Source organism: Syzygium oleosum, unplaced genomic scaffold (genome assembly GCF_021117445.2).
Source record: "Syzygium oleosum isolate NSW1041296 unplaced genomic scaffold, Sole_v2.1 Sole_v2.10, whole genome shotgun sequence".
In the NCBI taxonomy this organism is placed as follows: Eukaryota; Viridiplantae; Streptophyta; class Magnoliopsida; order Myrtales; family Myrtaceae; genus Syzygium; species Syzygium oleosum.
Window position 1 is genome coordinate 1,791,712 of NW_026607494.1, and position 21,868 is coordinate 1,813,579.

General features: G+C 41.9%; 2 protein-coding genes across 2 annotated transcripts; one reads left to right on the top strand and one right to left on the bottom strand.

Annotated features, from left to right (window-relative positions):
* Positions 1 to 7,746: 7,746 nt before the first annotated feature.
* Positions 7,747 to 9,688, top strand: LOC115678668 (E3 ubiquitin-protein ligase PUB23). The gene has a single exon (XM_030602066.2). It carries the CDS (start codon positions 7,856 to 7,858, stop codon positions 9,482 to 9,484), a length of 1,629 nt encoding a protein of 542 aa, XP_030457926.2. The 5' UTR covers positions 7,747 to 7,855; the 3' UTR covers positions 9,485 to 9,688.
* A 5,078-nt stretch (positions 9,689 to 14,766) lies between these two features.
* LOC115678607 (dof zinc finger protein DOF3.5-like) lies at positions 14,767 to 15,648 on the bottom strand. Its single transcript, XM_030601986.2, has one exon. It carries the CDS (start codon positions 15,646 to 15,648, stop codon positions 14,767 to 14,769), a length of 882 nt encoding a protein of 293 aa, XP_030457846.2.
* Positions 15,649 to 21,868: the final 6,220 nt, after the last annotated feature.

Sequence of the window (21,868 nt, forward strand, 5' to 3'; positions counted from 1 at the left end):
CTTTTACTTAAACCCCGTCCGACCCTACACACTACAAAAAAACATGTTTTTCCCGACGAAATTTCCAACGAAAAATTTGGAAAAATTCGTTGGAAAACGAATTTCCAACGAATTTTCCAACGAAAAAAAATTCGTTGGTAATAAGTCGTCGGAAATTTTTCCAACGAAAAATTTCAATTTTCGTTGGAAATTTGCGATAAATTTTTTTCGTTGGAAAATTCGTTGGAAAACTCGTGGCTAAATTCGTTGGAAACGAATTTTTTTTTCCGACGAATTTTTTTCGTTGGAAATTACAAATTTTTTTTTGGTCGAGTTAAAAATCGTGGAAATTTTTTTTCCATCGAAAATTTTTTTTTTTTGGTCAAAATTTTTTTTTTTGATCGAAAAATAGCCCTCGCCGCCGGTGAGGGCCAGCCTCGTCGCCGGCCATGGCGAGCTCGGCCCTCGCCATGGCCGGCGAGGGCCCGCCTCGTCGTCGGCGAGGGCCGAGCTCGCCCGGATCCGCGGCGAGCTCGAGCTCGCCCGGCCATGGCGAGCTTGGCCTCTCGCCATGGCCGGCGAGGGCCGAGCTCGCCGGCCATGGCGAGCTCGGCCCTCGTCGTGGCCGAAGATGAAGAAGAAGCAGCAGCAGCAGCAGGGGCGGCAGCAGGCTTCGGGGCCGCCGCCCGTCAAGTCCGTCGTCGTCTCCTAGCCTCGCCGGCCATGGCGAGGGCCGAGCTCGCCATGGCCGGCGAGCTCGAGCTCGCCCAAATCCGGGCAAGCTCGGCCCTCGCCGGCGACGAGGCTTGGTCGCGTCAAGGGCGTCGGGGCCGTCGGGGGCGTCGGAGGCTTGGTGTCCATGGCGCCGGAGCCGGAGGAGGAGGGGGGGGGGGGGGGGGGGGAGGGGGAGACGGAGGGAGAAGGTGAAGGCGAAGGAGAGCGAGAGAGAGAGTGAATGTGGAAATTGAAAGTTGTGGGAATAACGAGCGCGAAAATAAGGAACAAGTAGGGTTTTCGTTGCAAAATTCGTGGGAAATTTCCCACGAATTTTGCAACGAAAATTGTACACACTAAAATAATTGCCCGGAAAATTGAAATTCGTTGGAAAATTCGTTGGAAATTTTCAACGAATTTTCCAACGAATATAAAAAATACCGAACAGTATCGGGTTTTTTTTGGAATTCGTTGGAAAATTCGTTGGAAATTTCCAACGAATTTTCCAACGAATATCAAAAATGCCGAACAGTAACGGGTTTTTTTGTAATTCGTTGGAAAATTCGTTGGAAATTTCCAACGAATTTTCCAACGAAAATTGTAAACACTGAAATAATGGCTCGGAAAATGGAAATTCGTTGGAAAATTCCAACGAATTTTCCAACGAATATAAAAAATGCCGAACAATACCGGGTTTTTTTGAATTCGTCGCAAAATTTGTTGAAAATTTCCAACGAATTTTTTTTCGTTGGAAATTTCCAACGAACTTTGCGACGAAAATTTTTTCGTTGGAAATTTCCAACGAAATTTGCGACGAAAAATTTTTCGTTGGAAATTTCCAACGAATTTTGCGACGAAAAATTTTTCATTGGAAATTTCCAACGAATTTTACTTTTCGTTGCAAAATTTGTCGCAAATTTGCAACGAAAATTTTTTCGTCGTAAATTTTCGTGGCAAAAATCCAGTTTTTTTGTAGTGACAGTTTTATACCTAAATTTTTTGTTATGGGCAGCCTAGACGACAAATAAGGCCCGATGTAAGGACCGATCTAGCTTGAGCCCGCCCATTTACAGACTTATAATTCATCCCTTTGTAATTGTTATGCTTTTGTTTATGCACTTTCATTTCAGGTGAAAATATACAGTTGACAATCCAAAACCAAAAGAGCAATAGGACTGTTCCCCAGGTTACACGCCATCGGTATTAAAGTCTTGTATTTAATGTCAACAAGTTTATGAATCTCATGAACAGAAAGGAGATGGAACGGTCCATGCGTGCAAGTTGCAACCAGGCAAAACCCTCACAAATTTCTTATCCAATCGCAAGAGGAAACCTCCTCCAGAAAGTTCAAAGTCTCCTCTCATCCAACAACCAATTCAAAAATCCATTGACAACCCATGCGTTAAATATTGGCGAAAATATTGATAGTCTGACGTTTCCGACCACGAAAATGGTTTTAAAAAGACAAAATCGACTTCCAGTTTGACCGCCGAAATGGTACTTTTGGCAGTTGTGTGGCGGTCAGTGCAAGGGCTGACCCTAAACCTAATCAAAATCGAGATTACAATTGTTAATCATTTTCATAGTAATTGAAGAAGTAGACAACCCTTCCACCTTCCAAGGACAGCAGGTTCCTATTCTTAATATACAGAAAGGAAATGGCACACAGATTGCATCTTCGGCAGGAGATATCTGAATGTATCGATCATTCATTGAATTTTATTCAGCCGTGATCGAGCCGTCGACGTACTTTCAATGTTCTTCCCTGGTGAAACGCGGCATCGTGAGCTGAGGGTTTGAATTGAGGTTGAGCTCGAGACTTGATTTGTTCAATACATTTCCAATTGAAAACAAAGGTGATGCTCGGGTGTACACAGTGCACGCTATTTAAAGACAAAGACATCACTGGGTGCAGCCAAGCTGCGCTGGATTGCAGCATTGACATTGTTTTGGTTTCATGTTCATCTATCGTGGTTTCTTCCTTAAATTTTTGCTTGATGGACGGTGAAATAAGTTTACTCGATCGCTTCTAGGATTGGATCTGGTATTATGCCCTATTTTAGAACCTACCGTGTGGACACCGGCTCTAGATGAACATATTCTACGTATCTCGAGGACCGTCCCAAAACTTGTATCGATTTCATCAAATACGGCAAGCGTATGTGTTTATGGGAAAAAACTAATGTCTGTAAAGTCTATCAACGACTTACTACTAAACTACAAATTGATAATATTGTATCTATCTTGTTTTTTTTTTAAGAAAAGATAAATTAAAGAACGAATCACCTATGCTAGTAATATTCTTACACCTAACGTGCCTTGTTTTGCAATGAAAAAGCATAAAATCGCAACTACTAATAATATTCTTACACATACTATGTACTTGCACATTTGTTTAGAAAGTGAACTTACAAGATACCTTGTGTAGTTTATGAATCGGCAGTTAATAAAACCTAGTCAAAAGAGGATGGCCACGTACAGATGGATTTAGCACGCGAGAGTATTCATGGCCGACACCAACCCCAGTCTTGCCACCGTCACCGTCATACACCGATGGGAAAATTATCAAAAAAAGTCCTAAACCTTTTGCAGTTGTGCCAATTCAGTCCTAAACCTTTTGTAATTCAGTCATTTTGGCCTTCCGGAGCTGACGTGGACGCCGGTCGGTGCTGACGTGGACGCCGGCCGGCGCCGGCCGGTACTGACGTGGACGCCGGTCGGTGACGTGGCAATATTTTAATATTTTTTTCGAATTTTTTTTTCCTTTCTCTTTTTTTTTTCTTTTCTTTCTTCCCCCTGGCCAGTCCAGCCAGGGGGAAGCTTGTCGGCGAGGTCCACTGGGGAGGCTCGCCGTCGCCGGGCAAGGCGAGGCGACCTCACCCAGCCTCGCCACGGCTGTGCGACGGCGAGGGCCGGCGAGGGCGGAGCTCACCATGGCTGGGCGAGCTCAGCGTCGTCCAGCGGCGGCGAGGGCAGAGCTCGCCCAGCCATGGCGAGCTCCGCCCTCGCCGGTCCTCACCAGTGCCGATGAGGGCGAGCCTTGCCGTCTCACAGCCACGGCGAGGCTCGACCTCGCCAGATCTGGGCGAGGTCGGCCTCGCCGGTCCCTCGCCATGGCCGGGCGAGCTCGACCTCGCTAGATCTGGGCGAGGTCGCCCTCGCCGGCCGCTCGCCATGGGCGAGGTCGGCGAGGCTCGTCCTCGTCGGCACTAGCGAGGACCGGCGAGGGCGGAGCTCGCCATGGCTGGGCGAGCTCTGCCCTCGCCGCCGCTGGGCGACGCCGAGCTCGCCCAGCCATGGCAAGCTTCGCCCTCGCCGTCGCACAGCCATGGCAAGGCTGGGCGAGGTCACCTCGCCTTGCCCGGTGACGACAAGCCTCCCCAGTGGACCTTGCCGGCGAGCTTCCCCCTAGCCAGACTGGCCAGGGGGAAGAAGGAAAATATTGCCACGTCACTGTCCGGCGTCCACGTCAGCTCCGGCCGGCAAAAATGATTGAATTGGCTGAATTGCAAAAGGTTTAGGACTAAATTGGCAAAAAAAAAAGTTTAGGACTAAATTGGTACAACTGCAAAAGGTTTAGGACTTTTTTGGTAATTTTCTCTACACCAATTGGTGGTGGCTCTTCCATTTATGGAATGTTTTGTCAGCTGTGGCTTGTGGGGTAAGTTTGAATCTTCTTCTCTCTCTCTCTCTCTCTCTCTCTCTCTCTCTCTCTCTCTCTCTCTCTCTCTCTCTCTCTCTCTCTCTCTCTCTCTCTCTCTCTCTCTCTCTCTCTCTCTCTCTCTCTCTCTCTCTCTCTCTCTCTCTCTCTCTCTCTCTCTCTCTCTCTCTCTCTCATTAGAAGAGCATGTCTCTAAGAGCTTTATACAAACCACAAAAATGGATATTCATAAGTAATGTTATAGGAAAATCTGTATCTAGCAATTGAGTTGCGTTGCTACATTTTATTATCTATGACGGATTAAGAGAATATGATGTGGTTTTTATTTATTTCACGTGATTTCATCGTTTATAAGTTAAAATAGACATGTTATAGGAATATGCGATTAAAGAAGTAGAGATGAAAATAGTAAAGCAAGTGGAATTACTTTCGACTAGAGATGACATGGTACACTCTTTTTAGTATGTTCATGAATAAATTATTCCGGAAAAAATAGCATGTCTTTCTCATAAGGTTGGGCCGGCAGTTTACCATAGGTGTGTATTGTATCAATCTACTCTTGTGTAATTCTTGTTGAAGCATGTATTCAGAGGGTGGGTGCAGGGCGGACAATTCAAAGCGGGCTCTCCATTCACTAGATAGGGAAGATCATGATCTGTTGCCAAACTTATTCCAATTCTAAGAGCTAGGATCGAATCAGTATATAGATATCAATTTAAACCGAGATCTCTAAGCAAATTTCTATTGACTAAAATTCTTTTTTGGGAATTCATACATTCATAAACCACATACGAGAGTGGGGGTATTTTTATGACCTAAGTTTGATCCGAATAAGTGACCCCCCACAAGTCAAAATTGCCTATTAAAAGTGGGAAGAATGGCATCGTCATCCTCGTTCATCTCGGATCAGGATTATGTGCAGGTGACATTTCTAATTGCGATTGTTGACGGGTGCTTCCTATTTCGGCACGTAACCTGTAATTAACGAAGACAACCTAAATTTGGTCAACCGTCTCTCCTATTCTGGCCATACGTGGGATTGTTTGGTCCTCACAAGTACAAGGGCAACACCGACATGACCATGTGCAAGATGGTCATGATTAATAAAAGCTAGGTACATTGTACTTCTCAATTAATTTCATGACCTTATAATTCGCCAATCAAGGAAAAGAACAGGTGGTTCTTCATTGTACTTGCTAGAATTTCAAGTTTGCATCGTGAACGTTACAGGGTTGACCAAATAATGGCCACAAAAAAAAAAGGAGTTGGCCATGATAGCCAACCTTGGAAATGATGTGTTGAGTAGACTGGTCAAAATGAGTCATAAATCCATTTTTAAACCCATACATTCAGTAAATTGATCATAAGTGAATATAAACATAATAGGGATGTTTTTTTTTCCTTACCAAAAAAAAAAACATAATTAATAGGGATGTTAAATGGATCATAAATAGATCGTAAATGAGTTTACAACCTATTTAAACTGAACTCATCCCTATTGCCCTCACTCAATATCGCGCTCGCTCACTCTGCACTCTCATCTTAGTTTGGATATGATTTTTCCTAGATTAAATTTAATATGTAAGTATTTATGTAAGTATTTTATCAATATTGGTCGGGTCAAGTATGGTCATTAGATTTGTATTACATAGAAATTGGTCAAAACGGGTTAAATTAACCTATTTGGATCGGACCATTTTCGACCCGACCTAAACCCGACCCGACATATCCGTTTGACAGATCTAATGTTGAGTAACCAATATGGGATGTAATAAAATGGACCGACTTGAAAACTCCCATGGAATAAGGGTCGAATGTAGCAAGCGAGAGGAAAAAGATTGGAAAATCGAATTAGCTAATACCTAGGTGTCTTGGTAGGAAGTAGGAACCACATGTTCTATTCAAACCCAAACATAAATGAAAGCCTCTGATTTTGTTTATAAGTTAACACCCACAGTGATTGGGAAAGACCCTGTTAAATAATTCATAAGTTAACACCCACACCAAGGGGTCACCACCTTATGTGTTACACCGAGTATCCCTTGGGGGCTTGGCTCATGTGGATCAGACTAGGTTGTTACAGATGGTATCAAAGCACAATCTCCTCCGGTAGATGCATATGCGGTTCTTGGAGAGACTAGGCCCATACCCAATGCGGTGAGGGCAGGGGTGATCAATGTGGCAAGGGGACTCGGATAAGGTACAACTCCTAGGAAGCATTTAGGATGATAGAGGAGAGTGAATTTATTGGATAATACATCGAATACAAGGAGAATCGTTGGGCGTTATGGGCCAACACTAACGAGAAAAATCAATTCTTTATGTTTGAGAGTTTATTACATTTTTAAGTCCTACATCGATTATGGAGAGACCTTGTCGAGTGATTGATTCTTAAGTCAACAACTACCCCTCAAATGGTTACTATCTTGTGTGGTTACTTAAAAAGTCATTTTTAGGGCTTGATCTATGTGGAACGGTTTGGATTGTTACAAGCTTTCAATAACTTATTGGTCATTTGTGCATTTTACGTGAAAAACGAAGTATGGTTAAGATCTAAAGGGACATAGGAGTTGTCTCCAGCTTTCTTTTTTTTCTTTTTTTTAATTGTTACTAACTAGTATGCACTAGAAGTGCGCATTATACATGTGTATCTAATCGAGCTTGATCGCTAATTAATTAACCCTGCTGCCAACTTTTCCGTTCACATAAAGAACGGCGTATAAATTCAGGTCTCTCGCCTCCTCAAGTCAACAATTAATCTCTAGTTAGGTATTTACCTGATGATTCTAGGAGTTGCTACAAAATAACTTTCTAATGAGGCAAGGAGATAACATTTTTTTCGTGTAGATTATGCAATTTGGAGCATGGGAGGCTCGAAAAGAAGCTGCAGTCGGGTTCAGTTAAAGATCCGCACGCATACTTTTTGCAAGAAGTTGTAAAACGCGATTTGACATCGACAATCCAAATGCGGTTCACTGTACGACAGAAGAGAAAGAAAAGTAGACATCTAGGAAAAGTTTGAATTTGCATGTCTTGAACATTAAGTTGTACTAGAAGAAACATCGGAATTGGATAAGGAACGTATCTTGCTAGGGCTGAACTATATCAATCACGAGGTTATATTCCCAAATGGCAATAACTTTAGCTGGTCATGACTGAGTTTCTCCATATCAAATGTTTTTGGAGTCGATCGGATCCTTTCACCCAGAATATTCGAAGCGTGTTCACCAGATCAGCGTTGACATTTTCGACTTTTGTTGGGTCAAAACTCAGAAGCGTTGAAGGAGCAACAACTGTTATTAACGGAAGAAGGAACGAGGTGCTGATGGCCGCAATATTAATTAAAAAAGAAAAACATGCATACACCCGACGGTGTCTCCACTTGATGTGGTCGGCAAACACCGGCTAATCTCAGAATTATGTAATTTCAAAAGATAAAGAACACTTGGCGCACAGCCACGCAATAGTTCTAGAGAGAGAAAGTCAAAGGGAGGAGGTAGCATGCACGTTGCTTTCCTCTCTTCCTTCTCTCTCGTTACCCTTTTGTTGCAGTTTGCCCTCTTATTCCTTCCCGACCGGGTAATTCAGAGTTGGCCGTTGTTGAGCCATTCAATACCGTTGAAAAGTCCTCTCTCACTCTCTCTTTCTCAACGTTTAATTTCCGTGTTTTGTTTTGACTTTCCTCGTTTTGAATTGCCTGACCTTCCACCTCGATATATATATAACCAAGCCACTCCAAACAAATTCAATTTTCTCAGCTATCATTTATCTCCTCTCTCATCACAAGAGTTCATCAATCATCGCACTAGAATTCGATTGCAATTGGAGTCGGCATCGAGATTGCATCATCAGCTCATCGATCCGGCCATATCGCTCCGCGGGCGAATGGACAACAATGAAGTGGAAGTGCCTCCATTCTTCCTCTGCCCCATCTCGCTAGAGATCATGAGAGATCCGGTCACCGTCTCAACCGGGATAACCTATGACCGGGAGAGCATCGAGACATGGCTGTCCACGTCCAAAAGCAGCTTGTGCCCAGTCACCAAACAGCCGATCTCCGATGCGGACCTGACCCCGAACCACACCCTCCGCCGCCTGATCCAATCGTGGTGCACCCTCAACTCGTCGAACGGTATCGAGCGAATCCCAACCCCCAGGGCTCCCATCAGCAAAGCCCAGATCACTGAGATCCTGCGAGATGCCGAAAAGCCTCAGCTCCAGCAGAAGTGTCTTAGGCGGCTGAGATCTATCGCATCTCGTAATACTTCGGCCAAGCGTTGCATGGAAGCCGCCGGCACCGTTGAGTTCCTGGCCTCAGTGATAAACACCACCTTGCAAGATCAGTCATCGGCATCAGAAGACTGGTCACTGCTTGACATCAAAACACCAAGTGATGACGCGCTGTGCATCCTCTACCATCTCCAGCTCTCCGAGCCGGGACTCAAGAGCCTTGTGGCCAAGGATGGTGAGTTCACTAAATCGCTCACACACATCATGCAGCGTGGGCCCTACGAGTCGAGGGCGTACGCTGTGCTGCTGCTCAAGTCGATGTTCGAGGTCGCCGAGCCGATGCAGATCATCACGCTGAGGAAGGAGTTCTTCACAGAGGCGGCCCAAGTCCTGCATGACCAGATCTCTCAGCAGGCCACGAAGGCCACGCTGAAGCTACTGATAAACCTATGTCCCTGGGGCCGAAACAGGATCAAAGCTGTCGAATCCGGGGCAGTCTCGGTATTGGTAGAGCTGCTTCTTGATTGTTCTGACCGTAGGACCAGCGAGTTAATATTGATGTTGTTGGAGATGCTGTGCCAATGTGCTGAGGGGAGGTCGGAGTTGCTAAGGCACGGGGCGGGCGTCGCGGTTGTGTCGAAGAGGATACTTAGGGTTTCACAGGTGGCTAGCGAGAGGGCGGTCCGAATTCTGCTCTCCGTCTCCAAGTTCTCGGCAACGGCGAGCGTGGCGCAAGAGATGTTGCAGTTGGGCGTCGCGGCGAAGCTGTGTTTGGTTCTGCAAGTAGACTGTGGAAGGAAGACCAAAGAGAAGGCCATTGAGATACTGAAATTGCATGCTAGGGTTTGGAAGCACTCTCCTTGTATACCCTCCAATTTGCTTTCATCATACCCATCTTGAAATATACAGTGAGCTTCTAGTATGAGCTTGTAGTTTTCTTGCTTTTGTCGGCTAAGCTTTTGTATATTGATTCATGAAATGGTCACTGTCACCCCACCAGTGAAAGTTGTTCCTTTCCAACCGATGACGGACAGAATAAGAACGGTCGTAGAATTTGGATTGAGTATGTTCTTATACAGATATGGACATAAAATGATGTCCATGATAATATGACCCATGATTTTGGATAAATTTCCTTCCATTTGAGGAAAGCTAATTAAATCGCGACTTCCTCTGTACTGCAATGTTGCAGCAACTTGCTTGGAAGATCTGTCCCGAGGTACCTTTAAGGCCTATTTGATTATCCTAATTATGTGCTGCAAATTAAGATTCAGTGCTTAATCAGACTAAATTTGTTTGATAACCCTAGTTAGTATCGACTTAAAAGATTCAATTACTTAGAAATTCATATAATTTTGTAAGTAAGGGATGGGTACTTAATTCATTCAATGGAAAAAGTGATTCGTGGTAATTAGAGCCTCGCCAAATTGTTAAAACTTATTACTAGTGATCCTTGTTCCATATTTGGTTAGAAATTAGTTATATTCGCAGTGATGAATTTTCAGTTATTATCAAGTAACTTTCGAGTCCTATTTTCAGCACTTAAGACTGTGAAAACTTAAGATTCAGTTCTTAAATTTTCACCACTTTTTACCAACACAGGCCCTTAGTTGTACTAAGTTCTTTATATATAGTGTAGCGAATCGATCGAATTGAGATTTTTTAAAACTCAAGCAAAATATAAGTTCTCTCTTAGAACTTGTATCAAATTTTACGAAAAGAAGGGATTGCATTGCGTCACTTTATTCTCAGCAGTTTCACCAATCCACAAGATATTTCCTCACGATGTCCAACTGTATCCAAGAATACATTAGGTCAATAGGACAGTATATGAGTCGACATTTACATCATGAATGTGCTAATGTAAAAAGAGCTTTACGTAGAAATTTTTTCTTTATTAAAGCAGATTGATGATGGTGGGATCATGCAATAAACCCTCATGTAATGATGATGATATTGCAGCTGGTCATGAAGCTAGAGAAACTTCGTGAACTCAAGATTTACCTATACAAATAAATAACCTCTTCACAAATTTTTTTAACCCATCTTTTTAGCCCAAGTGTCACTGAGACATGAGAGCCTCCAGTGAAATCATAGCAATGCGATGCCCATTGTAAAAGGATGGGCATGCAACAAAGATCCTAATCTTTCATGATTACGTACTGTAACATGCTTTTTTGGGTGGTCAATTTGCCTTTCGGTGGTCATTCTTGGGCCATTTCAACATCCATTCAGCTACCACATTCGTGCAGAGTGATGATGGCAGCTGCTTCATGGCTGTGGATTGCAGAGCCCGCTCATCAAGCTGACCAAAAGGGAAGCTGCTATTCGATACGATCTCCGTGACTTCCGCCATGCTTGCCGTCGAAAATTTTTCTACACGACACAAACAGTCGACCTTTAGGATAATATCTTTCATATCGTTCTTTTTTCGTGAAACTGACGGTATCTGCCCCTATGTGTTTTCACGCGAGAGTTAATCTCAGCGCTCCAGCGATGACTAGTGGACTTTAGATTATGAAAAAGTAAGAAATTGCGAGCTCTACAGAGGTTCCAGAGGCTCCTGTTTAGGTGCCAGTTTTTCCTCCTCTTCGAGAATGTTTGTGATGGCTGTTTGCCTTTCTTGAAAAAGTCTTGCAGTCATTAGGCCAGAAAACAAAGTTAAAGAAAGAAAAGAAAGTCGAACTATCGTCTTCAGTCATAGTTTTCGTATTGCTCGTCACTCCAAAAAGCCCTTCAACTTTCGCAACCGGATCCTGCAAAGAAAACATCATTTTCAGAGCAGTAGTAGTATTTCTGATGAAGTGTCTTTTTTAAAACAGTTTTATAATGTTAAGACACAAGGAATTTATTGCGCCATTCCTTTGTGATAATAATATTTAGGAAAGAAGAAATGACTGGGTGACAGTTTCTAATCTGTTATGAGAATTTCAATTTGTTATGAACCAAAAAATAATAATAATAACAAATAATTGTAAATTGTTGTGAAGTCCACTCATTCAAGAATTTATGACTCACAATATACCGTTAATCTCACGGTAGCCCAAAAATCGTTATACTAGTAAGCCCCTTAGAAAAAGATGATATATTCAACTTGAAAAGAATAATTTTACTGCTCCGTGTCCAAAAATATGGATAGATAAATTTCAATAAGTGTTGGTATGTATAAAACAACTGTTTGTTAAAGGAAATATCATTGGCTATTGATCGGTACAAGAAAATAACTATAGTAATTTACTAATGCTTTTATGAAATTACCAATTAATGTATAGTTTGAAAACTTACGAATTTTTTTACAAACTTGCCGGTGTATATTTATATTTAAGTTGTTAGGAGCGCACGACAGAAGCCCGATACCTTGCTCAGGGAGATCACTAAGAGGAAGCCCAGGTCTTAACCCGTCAACATATCCGGTCGGATCTACCTTCACTTAAATAGTTAAGTCAATGAGTTAAGGACCAACTAAAATGTATTAATTTTATAACACAAACTTAAACTAATGAGTTATGAGCCAACTTGAATATATTAATTTTTTAACACAACTTACACGTGCATCTTATTAATCTCCCCCTCATGTGTGAGCTTATTGTTAGGTATATGCTTCCCCTTAATTTAGGTATTTTTCTGCATCAACTTATCTCAAGTTGAATCTCCACGTTATTGCAATACACCCACAACTATGCATGGCAATCATCATCAACTGCTAACTTGGGATTGCATCACCCATGGTCTCTATCTCATGTCACCAGACCAACTATTAATGGTCTCTACTCTATCTCAAGCGTCAATAATGAAATTTCTTTCTTGAGATATTCACCAAATACCGGAACAAGTTGGGATGGAGCACCAATCAACAATTGGCTCTAATACTATTTGTTAGGATTTGCGCAACAGAAACCTGATAGCTTGCCCGAGGAGACCACTAAGATGGAACCTAGGTTTTAGCTCATCAACATATCTAGTAGGACCCACCTTCAATCATAAGCTTAAGCCAATGAGTTATAGGCCAACAATGATTTATTAATTGCTGCACACCACACAAATTCTCCTATGTGTAACTTTTCTAACACAACTCATACGTACATCTTAATATAAGTTGTGACCCTTTCGAGATGAACCTTGAGGTGGTTTAACATATTGATAGGGGTGTGCTAACTACCTCTCGTTAGATGACCCTTTGGCTTCGCACGAACTCTCCCAAACCAAGCCGACTGCAACTTGGTTTCTCATTTCTTGTGTGTTAAGTGATATTAGAGTCGCCATTAACCCATTATAGACCAAAGACCGTCTTACTTCTGCCGACCAGGGACTTTTGGGTTGGAGAATTTGATTAGATTAGTTTTACCTGACGCCTTTCACCTGTACCTATGCTCTTTTAGAGAAAACGCTACTTCATGCCATCTTTTTCTATTTTATTACTAAGCATACAAATCCAAGTGGCCATGTGTAAGAGTGCAATCAATAAAATGAATCAATTAATGATAATAATCAAGAAAAATAAGTAAATGCAACCTAGCACGTACGAGTAGGATATGTTAGAAAACAGACAATAAATATGGAAATCTCATGATTCTCATGATGGGTTGACCCAATCAACTTGAAAAATTCAAGACCTTATATATTTGGTGGTTGGACTAGGGATGGCAATGCCAACATGCATGCGGCTCTGCTGGTAAAGGGATTTTGGGGTGGGATCGGAGAGTACCAGGTTAGGGGTTCGATCCCTATGAGCACCGTACATATATGTATATAGAAGAGATGAGTGAGACAAAAAAACAAAAAAGACTAGGGATGGCAATGGGGTGGGGCGGGAGAGGGGGTTTGCATCTCCATCCCCGCTTCTCAGTTACAAGAGGTGCCCCATCTTCGCCCCATGCCCTGTGCTGAACAAGTCTATATATTCCGTTCCCAATCCCGCAGGTATTGTGATTTCCCCCATATAACCCACGGGATTTAAGCTTTTTTATCATGGTACAAAAAGAAAATCTTAGAATATCAAAGCAAATGGTGAAAAAAAGAGCATATTATTGGAAATCTTCATAGTAGATACAGGAAACGGTCGATAAAAACATAAAACAGAGTTCTCTTCACTTATCTTAACAACTCTATCCATTTACGAGTTTGTTAGGAATGCATATTCTCACTTGAATTTGAGCTGCAAATTTCGTGCACCAGAGGACAGCGACAAAGAGAAGCAATCTAGAGGCGAGTTCCCATCTTTTTTTGCCATTAAGAACTTGGGTTTCGGCATGTGGGTATGGTCTGATTCCGTGATCGAACTCCAACACCAACCGGCAGTGAGTACAAGAGGAGCAAAAGGGTTCATGAGTCAAACCTTGGTGGGTGAATCTGAGGGTTCTTGCAAGATCAATCGAAGAACAAATTTAAGGATAATATCCCTGAGATTGAGATAGGGCGAGCAACGATATCTTCGAATTTCTAACGTGAATTTCAACTTTAACGAGTGAAAAGAACATCATAGTATGCAGTTCTCCGTCAAGTTTAGAGAGTGTGTTTCCGCCCTTCTTTTATGCATTGACGAACTTCTTTAAATTGATTCAGGACTGATGTCAAAGATAATGGCTGAAAATAGGAACTGTCCAAGAAACTGGAGATCTCTTGGTTGAAGCTGCAAATTCAAGTTTTAGTATGTTTTGTCAATTGCGTGTCCCAACAACTGTACTATATTTAGCAAAACTATGTCCTTAGCAGCAAATTAAACCGGCTACAAAGTTCCACTTAATCAATGTAAGCATGTGATATGCTCGGGCTAGTAGCAGATCACAATCAGGAATTCTCAATTTGTTCGCCCAACGCACATTACTGCGAAATTGATGTGACGTCCATATCGTGCTTCGGCATAAGATCACTGGCGAGGATTGGCTTTGTACAAGAAAACCTAAAAGAAGGTGATATTAAGAATCAAATCAGGGACTTCGTATTGTCAGTGCCTTCAAATAACTATAGTAAAACTTCCTCACAAAAGCTAAAGAAAAACCAATTTTCATACATTATTCCGGTGATAAAGTATACATAATTCGTTTTCAGTCTCTGGTTATTTCTCGTGTCTTTCTATACATAATTGTAGTATTAAGTAACAGTAGAGAGAGAGAGAGAGAGAGAGAGAGAGAGAGAGAGAGAGAGAGAGAGAGAGAGAGAGAGAGGTATGACTACATTCTGTGTCATTTCTTGGAGAAAGTTGCATCCTGTACAGACACATCAAATTCCCTCCAGTTGCCGATTAATAGATCTGGATTAGCCTCTGGTCCAAGAACTGGCATAAGCTCTGTGCCCTCAAACCCATGATTCACCATTAAAAGGTGAGGGTCATTCAACCACGTGCCACCCCCTTCGCTTGGCAAAGGTGGCAACCCACCAAAGTAGCTCGCATCACCACCATCGCACGGTTGAATCCGATCACTGATCCCGTTAAGATTGTTGGAGTCACCTCCATGATGATGAGGATGATGGAACATCTGGTTATTTCCATTGCTTAAGTGAGTCTCAGCAAAAAGCTCAGAAATGAACTCGCATCCAAGATGCTCATTTCCATGCATCAATTCGATATTGTCCAAGTCATGAACTTGCCGTACGTTTGCCAGAGGCTGGCTGTCGTGGTGATCAGATTCACCCCCGGCCAACTCTTCATGTGCCGGTTCAGGCTTCTGACTCAAGTAATTCGCATAGACGAGCGCGAGATCGATATGCGACCCGCCATTAGACGAGCTAGTCAGATCAGCCAAGGAACTATTGCCGTCTTTCAACATAGTACCTATGGACAATCCACTCCCAAAAGGGTTGCTGGCGGCAGCAAGGTAAGCCGATGAAGTAGTAGCACCGGAGGACATCCGTATGGACTTGCCCCGCCTGTTTTTCCGGCAGCCGCCGCCGACGGGGACGTTCCGGAGAGAGCCGCCCTTGGTCCAGTACCTCCGGCAACCTTTGCAGAAGTACCTGGGCTGAGTGAGGCTGTAATTGTTGTAGTAGCAAAACTTGGTGTTGGAAGATCCACAGCGTGGACAGTTCGGTGACATCTCAACATTTGGCTTCCACGCTCTCTCCATTCTCCCTCAGTCATCAAGATCGCTCAAACCTCCATGAAAACCCTTCTCTCTTCAAAAACGAAGAACCACCAAAAGAACATACCCTCTCCCTCTGAAACCCTAGAGAGAGAGAGAGAGAGAGAGAGAGAGAGAGTGTGTTAAATGAAGCAGAGACATGCATAAGCCTAACCATGAGACGATATTTTTTTTATCTTTTTTTCTTCAGGGTTCTGATAAAAATAAAGAGAGAGGCACATGGAAATGTGGAGGCACTCGTGCACATGAGTGTGTGGAGTGGGAGTTGACATTCCGTTGCCGTCAAGGACGAGAGAAAGTTGCAGGGTTTTCGCAACACCGCAGGCTGATTCGAGGTGTCTGTGTCCCCAAATACGTCCCGCTCTGCGATTGGGCCGCGCTGCCTGAGGGAGGAAGCAATTGCCTCGAGAGAGGCGATGGAGTGTTGCTTCAGAGAGCAGGCACAGGATTTGTGATGCGCGCACCATTTCTACGAGCCGATGCATCAAAGCATACATGGCATAGAAAACTGGCAGCCTCCAATTACTTCCTTAACCTCTCATCAATCTAACATTAACTTATCCCATAATTTTTCTCTCGTTCGAGAAGTATGCCCTAGAATCGTATTTAAGAAGATCATTTCAGTCTAGATAAAGGTACCCATATTAGGAAACTCCTGCAATTAATGATGTTCAGTTTGAAAAGTACATGGGATGTTTATATGGTAAGTGCGCATGGGTCGGCGGGCATGCAAATAGCTATAAGGGAGACAAGGTGTTGTGGGTTCGAAATTGGACCTCTCCCTCTAACTTGATCGGACTCGATAAACAGTGCTTGCACGAGTTTTAGGTGCAGTTCTTGGTAGCTCGATGATCGATAAGCTCTGTCAAGAACGATTGTCTAACATGGTAGCAAAATTATCCATCGAGAGTTTGGATCTCGACATGCCGTCTTAGCATTATTCTGCTTGTTGCTATACCGAGGTCCATCAGTTTCCTAATAGTTGTGCTCGGTGTAATTATGTATGCATATCCTATTTTGAGGAGTCCACTTTAAGTATGTAAAAAAATCCTTGGATTTATGAAATACTTTACTAACATCATGAATCATTTAGGTAAAGCACGAGTTAAATCTATATGAGTGACCAAAATACGAAATTAATTACATTTGGGGATGTGAAAAATTAAAGCTGTGTTGTAAATTACCTCATCGTAAAAAACTGGCAGCCTCCAATTGCTTCCTTGACCTCTCATCAATATAAGATTAATTAATCCCAAGAATTTCTCTCGTTCGAGAAGCTCCATTCGCAGCATAGGAGTAAATGCCCTAGAATCATATATAAGAAGATCATTTCAGTCAAAATCAAGGTGCTCATATTAGGAAAGTCCTGCAATTAATGATGTTCCCTTTGGAAAGTACATGGGATGTTTATATGGTAACTGCACATGAGTCGGCCAGCATGCTATTAGCTACAAGGGAGAGAAGATATCGTGGGTTCAAAATTGGACCTCTCCTCTAAACTTGATTGGACTCAATAAATCGTGCCCGTACGCGTTTTAGGTGTGATTCTTGATTACTCGATGATCAATAAGTTCTGTCAAGAATGATTGTCTAACATGGTAACAAAATTTTCCATTGAGAGTTTGAATCTTGACATGCCGTCTTAGCATTATTCCGCTTGTTGCTCTACCGAGCTTTATCAGGTTTTGATTGTTGTGCTTGGTGTAATTATGTCTGCATATCCTATTATGAGGAGTAAAAGCTCCAACTATAGGAATAGGGTTGGTCAAAAAATTGCAATCTAGCTTGATTTTTTTCCCTTCTTTTGGGGCAAGGAAGTCCACTTTAAATACGTAGGAAAACCCTGGATCCATGAAATACTCCACTAACCTCATGAATCATTCAGGTAAGGCATAACTTGAAATCTATATGAGTGACCAAACTATAAAATTAATTACATTTGGCAACACGAAAAACTAAAGCTATGTTGTAAATGACCCCGTTATCGGCACAGCGAAGACATTTTTTTTTAATTGGGCCAATAATGGGAATGCCTAATACTTTTTACGAGGCAAGTTTTTTTTCCATAATTCCAATATTCGACAGTATTTCAATGAAAAAATTTTAGCCTCTAAACTTATATAGATGAGGTAGCAACAATAGATTTCTGGTTTTGTTTTTTGCTTCAAACCTGTAACTATTCCTACAATTTTTCAAATCAATTGCTAAACACCACTAGCGGAGCTCCTTGATCAATTCTCAACTCTGATTGCCCACGTAAGTGTTGGAAGCCAAGCAACAATCTATGTTTAATTACAGTTATCAAGAGAAGCACATTAAATTGTGGAAACAACTTGGTTAAAGTAGCAGATAGGTCAAGCAATCGCAAAACTGAACCTTTGTAACAGTTCGATTATGGCGGGGCAAGTAAAGCTCCGTAGCTTGTGTACAAGTAAAATGGAGTTATGAGGAAGAGACAAAAGAAGAGTACACCCTTAATGATGCATGCATGTCCTTTACCATATTATACTTAGCCCCTCGATCGTGTTACGGGTTAACGCGATACCACTCACATCATGAGTCGTTAATTTTAGTGTGGTTTAATTTAAGCAGCGGTGGAAAGATGATGGCGAATATGAAAAGATACCGCGTGCATGCTCTGAGCGGATCTTGCTTTATTGAGTGAACAAGAAAGTTTCTTTCTTTAGCTATTGGACTTTTTTCATGTCCAATCCGATGGATATGGATCTAAGAATGGCGATCTCAACCGTGATCATTCCATGTATCGTACCAAATACAATAGGAATAATCGCATTAATAAAGTTCGGATCTCTCAAAAGATGGATTTCTATTCAAAGAGCGCGGGACCGCATGGATAAACTCACGAACCCGTCTATTTGGATTCCAATTCAAGATTATTGTTGAGAGGTACTCAATGACGCGATTCATACATCTATCAACGAATACACAAATTAAGATAGAGAGAGTGAGAGATCAGGTTTTATCCATACATAATGGTTAGAAAAATTGAATATTCACTGATATTTTCAGATTTATGATGCTTGTGCATCTTCTTCTTTTTTTATCATTACACTTTTTTTTCATTCACACACATACATGACATGCATCTACGACATCTTGCAGAAGCCTAACACATAAAAAATACAATATATGTCGGCAAAACTGGTGATGTATAGCTAGGGTTTGACCAGTATATCCCATGTACCAATGTGGATCCACATGGACGCACGTCTGAATCTGAAATTAGGGGGGTTGATAAGGGGAGGTTGAGTTTTCTAAAAGAAGGAATGTCACATTGGTCGGCAGTTTTATATGCATCGCTTTGACCCAAAAATCTCTTGGATCATGGGCTTCTTGGATCCTGGAACTTCACCATTTTTCACGACCAAGCTTTGCAAACACAAGGAATTCTTGTAAATCATTTCAATTTTCCATTTAATTATTCGTTTGTAAGCCATTTTCTCCCTAGCTTGCTTAACATATAATGCCTATTTCGCCCACCTCATTGGACCTTCATCTTGTTTATACTAATCCAGCATATCGATAGTGTAAGAATCAAATTAGAAGAATTGGGGAGGAAACAAAATTGGAAAAGAGTTGTAAGAAAGTTGTCGAGTAAATGTCTAAGTTATAAAATTCCTAATGACCTTCCAGAAGAAATGATTAACTTTGTATGCTGAACATGTGTATTTAGATGTTCATAAGATCTCTTTCTTATTACATTTTCTTATGAAATGAGTTCAGTCACTTGACCATGCGTTTGGCTTTAGAAAATGAGCTTAAAAAAATTTTTAGGAGCGGAAATGAACTTAAATTTGGAATGCGTGAGAGTTTTATGGAATAATATGGTTGTTATGTTGAACCATTTAATTACAATCATTTCCATTACTCGGTAATTCGTGGTTATTGTCCACTTAGTTTGGAGGTTGGGCAGCTAGAATCGATGGAAGAAAGCCTTTTTACAGGCAGAAATTAATATTGACATGGCTGGAATTGGGAGATTAAAAACATTGGTTTCTTTCACAAGATTGTGAAGCCAAGGATATCCAGGAATGCAATAAGATATATTTTGAGTTGCAAGAAGCATGATGACATTGTGGAGGTTCTGTATATCTAAGCTCAAGGAGCTTCTAGACCTTTTGGAATTCCTGATGATCAAAATTGATTATAAAGATGGGTAGTTTGCCGCGAGACACCTGGGATTGCTTTTGATTTTTGGGAAGCTATCTGCGAAAGATCGTAAGCCCTTGACTGACAGAATACTCTAGGCAGAGTTATAGAGTATAGATCGCCTTTCGCTGTGAGGCTTAACTTACTTAGTTCAGTGTTATATGGTATAGTCTCTTATTGGTACTGGGTCTTGATTCTTCATGGAAAGATGTTGCAGCTCCTTTTTGTGGTCTAGTAAAGATTGCCTTTCGCTGGGAACGTCGAATGGGTTCGATGTTTGTTTATTAAGAGGGAAAGGTCATCTGGGATTGTTTCTGATTCATCAGAAGAAGAAAGCTGCTGTTATGAAGCTAATGTGGGTGATACTTTTTGAATCAGCTGGCTCATTATGGATTGGTTGAATTACAGAATGTCTGATCAGCTTGTAGCACCTCCTGCCAAATTCCTCTCACGTATCGAGGTCAGTCTCGTAGTCGGTCTAGCATTGGGGATGGTACGAAGAGTGGAAGACTTCCTCCTTGTGGCTTGATCCTCGGCACCCCCTGGTCATCTTCCAACAGGATGGTATGCGATGTGGGGTTTATCTCTTTATGCCGACTTCTTGATGAAATAGCGGATTCAAATTGGAAACAGCAAAGCTGCAAGATTAAATTCCTGGGTCTTGATTTATTCTTTCTGAATCATCTAGTTGGCAATCCCTTTTTTAAATGCTTCACAGTTCATAATGCTTGGAATAAGCTAAGAACACGATCCAAGGAAACTGCCTTGGCATGGACTCGTGCGGTTCACACCAAACATTCCCAAGCGTACTTTTAGGAAAACTGCCTTGGCATCCACTCATGCGGTTCACACCAAACATTCCTAAGAATAGTATCGCATGCCGACCGGCTATACTAGACAAATTAGCCCCTAAAGACGGGATTGAACAAGCGGCATGTTGCAGTCTGCCGATGTGTAGATCGTCGTATCGGTTGATTACTCAAATCAATCTCTTCATACAGTGAGAGGTATCAAAAGAAGCATGGAATCGAGTTGTACGACAAATGCCGGGGGCATTCGAGGCTTGGAAGGACAAAGCTATATATGATCAGTGATCTCTAAAATTGCAAAATGTGCCACGGTCAAACATGTTTCGGCTAATGAGGAACATGAAAAAGCTTGCGATTCTAAACTCTACCAAAAATCTTCCCTGAAGTTGTACTAGATAGACAACAGATATCAGCAGCATAGCAGCAGAATAGTTTATAGCAGATTTAATCTTGATAAAGTTACCAGCTACGAGATCGTAAGTACGCCGTATGCTCTAAAACTTGTCCAGCAATACAGGGCCACTTGTCACAAACGGAGACAAAGAAATGAAATGAAATCGAATTCTAACCTTTTTCTTGACTTTTGGCTCGTTTGACATTTTGATTTCAGGAGCACGCATCAAATCCGTGCAGCTCAAAAAAGGCCCGCACGCATTAAAAAGCAACAAGAAGCCAAGGTGCTTCGGAAGTAAGATAGGTATGCCCTTGCATGGAATTTTCAACGGAATTTTCAAACATGCCTAAAAATAAAATCAAAATGGAGAAACAGTGAACACGGCACTCACTACACGAATGTTGGCCTACTTTGATCAAGCAGGATCGGGAGTGAAACCAAGAGTAGCTTGGACTCGACTCGATGGTTACTCGAGATCAACTAGTCTAATTTCGAGGCAAGCTCAAGCTCGCCAATGCTCAAGTTGAAAAGCTTGCGAATCTAATCGAGCTTCTATAATTTTTTATCTCGAAAATATTTTATAATAACAGTAAAAGAAGCGTAAGTCGTCAAAATTACATATTTAACCCTTATACACATATATGCAAGCACGAGCTCGAGTCATATGAGTTAATATAAAACTTTACCGTATCAAGTCGAGCTCAAGTACAAGGATTTTCCATTCAAGTCGAGCTCGAGCCTTAGTTTTCTATACTTGAATGCGCTTGAGTCAAGTTACAAATCCCAAATATGCAAGTCAAGTCGAGCTCGAGCTTGGTACCGAATCGGCTCT